We start from the raw sequence: 7,209 nt of genomic DNA on the forward strand, positions 1-7,209 counted from the left end.
CAACACACAGCCACAAACTGAAAGTGTGAGAAGTTATGCCTGAGAAAATAGATGTTGTAATCCAAGATTTCTTGTATCCTCATCACATTTTCATGTGAATCTATGCCACCAGAGTTCAGACGGTTGTATTCTGTATCTGCACATGGAGGCAATTGGGATCTTTGTAGGTGCTGTGTAGCGTGAGAAGCTAAGCTACATGGATGGGTGCTTCATCTGAAAAAAATGCTTAACACATGCTTTTGGAGAAAGACACTTTCAGCATAGTGCTTCCTCAGTATCTCTGACTCTCTTTGAGTTAGCACTTTTACCTGGCAGGAGGAAGCGCATGTCCCCGCAGCATATAGATCATAGATGTGGTGATACGGTTGCCCCAGTATTGCTGGCACTAGCTTACTGTCACTAGGAGTATATCTACCTGCTGTAGATTGGCAGCTGAGCCACTTGCTACTGAAACAAGTCAACCTCAGGTAGGGAAAGTTTAGGCAAAGTGGTGCCCGGTTCCCACTCAGACTGATAGGGTAGAAGGCAGGAAGACTCAACCGTAGGTGAAGCCAGAGCTAATGGCAAGCAGAGACAACTAACTTTGGCTTTGTCCATATTCTCCTGCCTGCTGAATTCTACAAGAACAACACAAAGAGTGCCATCCACTCTTATGCAGGGTGGGCTTCACCTGCCCCCCCCCATTTTATTCATGTTGGCACCCTTGGAAGCAGGGCCATTCCACTGGCTCTGCTGCAATACCTTTCTCTCTCAACTGTGACCTGACTGCAGCTGCTTATCTTGTCTCTCCATCAGTCACTACCCAAGGAGAGGAAGGAAGGAAAAACCACGGGTGGCACAGACCTGATTTGGTGATACACTGGCATTACTCACCACAGATAGTGCCAAGCAGGTCTAGGTAAGCAGCAGCTGTCCACAGGAAAGCTATTTCAGTTAGTGCCCCAAGGGAACATCAGATCTGGTACTCCTTATTTTATATGGGCCCCTCATCTGGACTAAGCAGCTTATTGGCAGCTGCACTTCTCTGTGTGTCCTTGAGCTGATCATAGCAGAAGGCCCAATTTAGTTGCTAGACCAGGTGCTGGTGCTGGACCAAAACGCTTCCTCACCAGGACCCACAAAGCCTCCAACAGTATCTATTCCTCATAACTCTCTCTTTATGAATGGGAAACACAACATTCAAAATTAAGTGTGTGATTTTTAATTCCCGTGCTTAATGGCTCAGCTATAGAACTATCTGAAGAAACGTGGTGTTCCGTGCTCCACATGTGTCCAAGTGGTGAGAGTTTGCAAGCACTGGGAAGAGAGATTGATTATTAAAACACTTTTAAGACTGCAGTTATGTGAAAAGAAAGGGTTCTTCTAACAAGTCAGTACCCTTAACAAACAACAGTTCCCAGGAGCTTTTGCTGAGAGGCATGACTGCTAAAGTGATATATCACTGCTTTAAATGTAAGCTGAAGGTCTACACCTAAGGTAGTCACTCCAAGGCAGTTCTTTTCACCCTAAAAAGCCATTGCATGTAATAGTGCAGTGTGACCACGGCCAGGACATCAAAGCATACTGTAGTTCCTTCTCAACACTTTAGCAATTGAGTGTAATAGGCATGCATTCTCTGTTGGCGTGTGACTTGGAATAACAGAGTTTTTCCATATTTGTCTATTGCAAAACAGTTGGGAAGTCCTAGTTTGAGCAAAAGAGAGAGAAAAGAGGAAGCCACCTCAAAAGAAATGTTGGGTTCTTACCATTTTTTAAAATGTGGTAATTTATGTACAAACTGCATCAGTTTCAGTCATTTCCCTTTTGCACTAGAGCTCTACTTACACTCGTTCTCTGACACTTATTTGCAAAGGCTGAGCTCTGCAGGAGGCACAGGATGGCTCTTCTCAACATCACAGACACACACTTGAACAACGCGGTGGCAGAGGTGTCATGGGTGAAGGCCAGCTTGCTTCCAAGCCTCTTCCTCGGGGCTTGCTTCCTGGTTGGCATGCCTGGGAATTGCCTTGTGGTCTGGACGGTTCTTACTAAGTTCCCCCAGCGCTCATTCACCATTAATGTCATCTTGAACTTGGCCTTGGCTGACTTAATGGTCATGTTGACAGCGCCATTCTGGATCTACTATTTTCTCAACAGCTGGGTCTTTGGAAATGTCATGTGCAGACTTCTCCTCTACCTCGTCTACTTAACTGTGTATGCCAGCATCTTCTTCATCACCCTGATGAGCCTGCACCGCTTTGCTGTTGTGGTCTTTCCGTTCACCTCCCAAATGTGGCGGAGGCCACATGTGGTGTGCAGGATGTTACTGGCAGTTTGGTTGCTGGCAGGTGTCTTTGCATGCCCAACTCTGGTATCTGCATCAAGCCTGAACAAGGTTGGAGAGTGTACGGATGAAATATATTTCTCAGATGAGCATCGCCTTGTGGTCAACATTCTGGAGACCTTATTTGCCTTCGTCATCCCGTTTTCTGTTCTCTCCATCTGCTATTCCTGCATGATGAGAAGGATTCGGACACTGAAACGCTGCAAGGAAATGAAAACTGGGAAGCTGGTTGCAGCTGTGGTGGGTGCCTTCTTTGTGTGCTGTCTTCCTTACCACATCTTAAATCTCGTCATAATCTCTGCATTGTTGCTGAAATATGCTCAGCCGGAGAAGGCAAAGGCCTTGCTAGAGACAGCTGAAGCTCTAACAAACCTTCATGGGTCTGTAGCTTTTTTAAGCAGCTGCCTGAACCCCATCCTCTATGCTTTTGCTGCCCGGAGCTTCCGTGGGGGACTACGAGAGACCAATTTTGCCAAGTTATTTGCCAAAATGCATGAAGACACAGAGGAGAAATCTACTAAGGAGATTACTGTTTCAATGCAGGTTCTGTAACTCCAGGGGAGTAAGGGAGTAACTTTAGAATAAAATATTCCTCCTCTGATATGAGCATTTTCTGTATATATTAATAAGCAAAGGAAGAACCTCAGAGGTTGCTGGGGTAAAATAAATGGATGTGAGACCAACACAATGCTGTTGTGGCACCTGGCAATCTGAGGGAGACCCAGAGAGTGTTTGTGTGCAGCAACAACCTTATCTGTGATTCATTAGCTACTTTCCAATGTGGAGAACTCTTTATGTCTATCCTAGCCGAGTAACTTTCCTCCTTGTACCCAGGTAAATATATTCCGGGGGCATGTAGGTTGCAATGACAGAGCTTCCGTACTTAGCATAAACATATGTTGCAAACCAGTTGAGTAGTCCTAGTTTGAGTACAAGAACAGAAAGGGGAAGCCCCCTTTCAAAAGCAATGTTTGGCTTTTACCAACATTTTGAGAAAATGTGGTAATGTACCTACATCATCTGCATCAGCCCCAGTCATTTCCTTTTTGCACTGGTGTTGTAGTTTCACTCATTTTCTGACACCAATTTGCAAAGACTGAGCTCTGCATTGGCTCCCCCCAATATTACAATGATGTATGGGAACAACACGGTGGCAGAGGTGTCATGGGTGAAGGCCAGCTTGCTTCCAAGCCTCTTCCTCGGGGCTTGCTTCCTGGTTGGCATGCCTGGGAATGGTCTTGTGGTCTGGACGGTTCTTACCAAGTTCCCCCAGCGCTCATTCACCATTAATGTCATCTTGAACTTGGCCTTGGCTGACTTGATGGTCATGTTGACAGCGCCATTCTGGATCTACTATTTTCTCAACAGCTGGATCTTTGGAAATGTCATGTGCAGACTTCTCATCTACCTCGTCTACTTAACTGTGTATGCCAGCATCTTCTTCATCACCCTGATGAGCCTGCACCGCTTTGCTGTTGTGGTCTTTCCGTTCGCCTCCCAAATGTGGCGGAGGCCACATGTGGTGTGCAGGATGTTGCTGGCAGTTTGGTTGCTGGCAGGTGTCTTTGCATGCCCAACTTTGATATCTGCATCGACCAAGAACAAGGTTGGAGAGTGTACGGATGACATGTATTTCTCGGATGAGCATCGCCTTACAGTCAATGTTCTGGAGATCTTGTTTGCCTTCGTGATCCCGTTTTCTATTCTCTCCATCTGCTACTCCTGCATGATGAGAAGGATTCGGACTCTGAAACGTTGCAAGGAAATGAAAACTGGGAAGCTGGTTGCAGCTGTGGTGGGTGCTTTCTTTGTGTGTTGGCTGCCTTACCACATCTTAAATCTCGTCATAATCTCTGCATTGTTGCTGAAATATGCTCAGCCGGAGAAGGCAAAGGCCTTGCTAGAGACAACTGAAGCGCTAAACAACCTTCATGGGTCCGTATGCTTTTTAAGCAGCTGCCTGAACCCCATCCTCTATGCTTTTGCTGCCCGGAGCTTCCGTGGGGGATTACGAGAGACCAATTTTGCCAAGTTATTTGCCAAAATGCAGGAAGACACAGAGCAGAAACTTACTAGAGAAGGTACTGCTTCAGTGCAGGCTCTGTAACTCCAGGGGAGTAAGGGGGTAACTTTAGACTAAAATATTCCTCCTCTGATACGAGCATTTTCTGTGTATATTAATAAACAAAGGAAGAACCTCAGAGGTTGCTGGGGTAAAATAATGGATGTGAGACCAACACAATGCTGTTGTGGCACCTGGCAATCTGAGGGAGACTCAGAGAGTGTTTGTGTGCAGCAACAACCTTATCTGTGGTTCATTAGCAACTTTGGAATGTGGAGAACTCTTGACGTCTATTCTATCCAAGCAACTTTCCTACCTGTATCCAGGCTATTACCTGCTTACATTTTTGCTCTGACCAGGACACCTCACAATATCTCCATGAAAGAACCATGAGCCCTGGCTGCATTAAGATGTGCTACCTCTACTCAGTCCTTCTTAGGGATGGACAAATCTATCAATTTCAGTTTCTCCCACTTTCCCATTTTTTCAATCTTAAGTTCAGTTCTTCACATTTCCACATCAGTTTTTTTTTAAGTCTTCGTGAATATTCATCAGCATTTTAGCGTGGATTTCTTTTAGTAACTACATTTTTGTATGCATATTAACCTGATATACACATTTTTGCAAAGCTATTTTCACCAAAAAAAAAAATGCAGACTGGTGTTTTATTTTCTCAAATATAAGCAATGATATGCATATTTTCATCTAGCACTTGCATTTTTGTACCTATTACGTGGCTGGAGAACTGCACTGCAAAACTGGAAGAAGTGCAGATTTAAATGGCTGTTTCACTTCATGTATTTTTTAAGAAAAATACAAATTAGGTAGGTTCATCTTTAAATATGAATGAATTGAATTTACCCCCCCATCCCTAGTTCTGCTGGCTACTTGGGTACCCAAGATAGAAGATGCTTATGGCAGGTTCTTTCCCGAAGTTTTCCAGTGCTTACAATAATCAAGTCAACCTTCTACCTGCAGAAATTGCTGCAGAACTGAAATTGCTGACCAGAAATATCACCTTGAAATATTATTGTGTCTGGTGGGAATCTGTTTTGGCTATCCTGTTATCCCAGCATTCCTTTGCTAAAGCCCAAACTTTTAAAGTATTTTGAATAAGGGCACAGCTAGCAGCAATACTCTTACAATACTTATGTTGAGTTAATTCATCATTTTTTTAGTTTGTAAAATTTATTTTCAAACTGTGAAAATGCAAATATCAATTTTTCTGGTGCTAATTTATCATTGTTGATTGCAACAAGAATTTGAATGCCCCAACAGGGGGTGGGGATGGAATGGGAATTAATGTATGATAAAGTTATCATTCAGAAGTTAAATGGCTGGTGTTAAAATGTTTGCAGTTTGTATCTATCTATCTGTATGTCACATAGATACACAAATACATGGTACAGGGAGGGCAGCATGAGACACCTAGTTATAACTAAGTAATTATGTGACCCCTAAGCATCAAAGGCTTCTGCTGCTCCCGAAAGTCCTCGAGATGGGGTATTATTGCTTGGTGATTGTTGCTAGGGTCAAGATTTAATTTTGAAGATGTATTATTTTGGGTGTTATTAGTCCTCATTAAAAATTATCAGTGGATTGTTTCATCTTATTGTATATTTATTAATAAGAGATGTTTTCATTAGCCTATTGTTTATATAACTATTTACATGTTGTTCTGTCTTGCAAATGCTCATGAATTATGTAAACTTTTTGAAGTTCTAAGCTGCTTTGAGCATGATCTATGATGAAAAAACAGCATACAAATAAACAATGATGACACATAGGAATGGCTGACAACTTATTTTCTCATCTTGGGTAGACCTCTGGGTATAGGGTGGTATATAAATTATAATGATGATGATAATAATAGCAGCTGAGATGATATGATGCCATCTTCAGGTAAGTTCTACTTTATTTTGCACTAGTTGGGCTCCACCTGGAATACTATGTCTAGTTTTGGATGCTTTAAGAAGTATTTATTTAAAAAACAGAATAGGTTTAGAGGAGGGCAGTGCAGATTATCCATGAGACAGGAAACAAGTTGTTTGAGTAAAAGTTGAAGGAACTTGGTAAGTTTAGCATGGAAAAGACCTACCAGCAGTGCTTTCCCCCCTGAAGATTCTCAAGGTACTGGCACTTTTTTTTCCTAGAAGAAAAGCACTGCCTACCAGGGACATGTTAGCCGTCTTAAAATATCTGAAGATCTGACAATTCTTTGCTACCCCAGATTAGGGCTATGTACACATTAGTGCCTTAAAGTGCAGCAAGGGCATTTCCTCCCCCTCCCCCCGCTGTGTTTCAAGTTGCATTTGTACTTGCTGTGCCCACCAGAAAGTAAGTGGGGTGTCTTCACCCAATGTGCTTTACCTGCTTTGTTTCCCCATCCCAGAAACCCCCACAACTCCTATTCAAAGAAGCTGTTATCTGTGCATGCTGCACTTGGGGGCACTTTTCCTTATCGTTTTTTCACGAGGCTGGTAGTGCTAAATCCCTGAAGAGAAGGGACCACATGGAGATAATTAAGGGAACACTTTGTCCGAAAAAGGCACTGTGAGAAAGTGTGGTTTGTGTGGCAATTTTTGGAAATGCAAGTTCCTGTTTTTGTTGAAGCTGGCGAAAGAGCATAATTTCCTCTTACATTTTCAGACATGGAATCAGGGTGGTTGCCTTGTGTGTGTGTTTGTGTGTGTGTGAATGAATGAGGGAAGACTTCCAGTTGTGTATGATATTTGTAGTTAACAATTTGGAATGAGTTGTTATGTTTCCTATCCCTCCTTCTGAAAATAAAACAAAACTAAGTTTAGGATTTGCACAGCAAATC

The 7,209-nt window shown here is 43.0% G+C and overlaps 2 protein-coding genes across 2 annotated transcripts; both read left to right on the plus strand.

Annotated features, from left to right (window-relative positions):
• The first annotated feature begins 988 nt into the window (after window positions 1-988).
• LOC309376369 (leukotriene B4 receptor 1-like) lies at window positions 989-2,892 on the plus strand. The gene has a single exon (XM_081922658.1). The coding sequence runs from the start codon at window positions 1,877-1,879 to the stop codon at window positions 2,873-2,875; it is 999 nt and encodes a 332-aa protein (XP_081778784.1). The 5' UTR covers window positions 989-1,876; the 3' UTR covers window positions 2,876-2,892.
• Window positions 2,893-3,440: 548 nt separating this feature from the next.
• LOC309376370 (leukotriene B4 receptor 1-like) lies at window positions 3,441-6,169 on the plus strand. Its single transcript, XM_081922659.1, has one exon. The coding sequence runs from the start codon at window positions 3,453-3,455 to the stop codon at window positions 4,428-4,430; it is 978 nt and encodes a 325-aa protein (XP_081778785.1). The 5' UTR covers window positions 3,441-3,452; the 3' UTR covers window positions 4,431-6,169.
• Window positions 6,170-7,209: the final 1,040 nt, after the last annotated feature.

The sequence above is a fragment of the Podarcis melisellensis genome (assembly GCF_964234715.1).
Source record: "Podarcis melisellensis genome assembly, chromosome: 8".
Taxonomy (NCBI): domain Eukaryota; kingdom Metazoa; phylum Chordata; class Lepidosauria; order Squamata; family Lacertidae; genus Podarcis; species Podarcis melisellensis.

Coding starts and splice junctions, on each gene's coding strand:
- LOC309376370 (XM_081922659.1), top strand. CDS start 3,453: ATGATGTATGGGAACAACACGGTGGCAGAGGTGTCATGGGTGAAGGCC.
- LOC309376369 (XM_081922658.1), top strand. CDS start 1,877: ATGGCTCTTCTCAACATCACAGACACACACTTGAACAACGCGGTGGCA.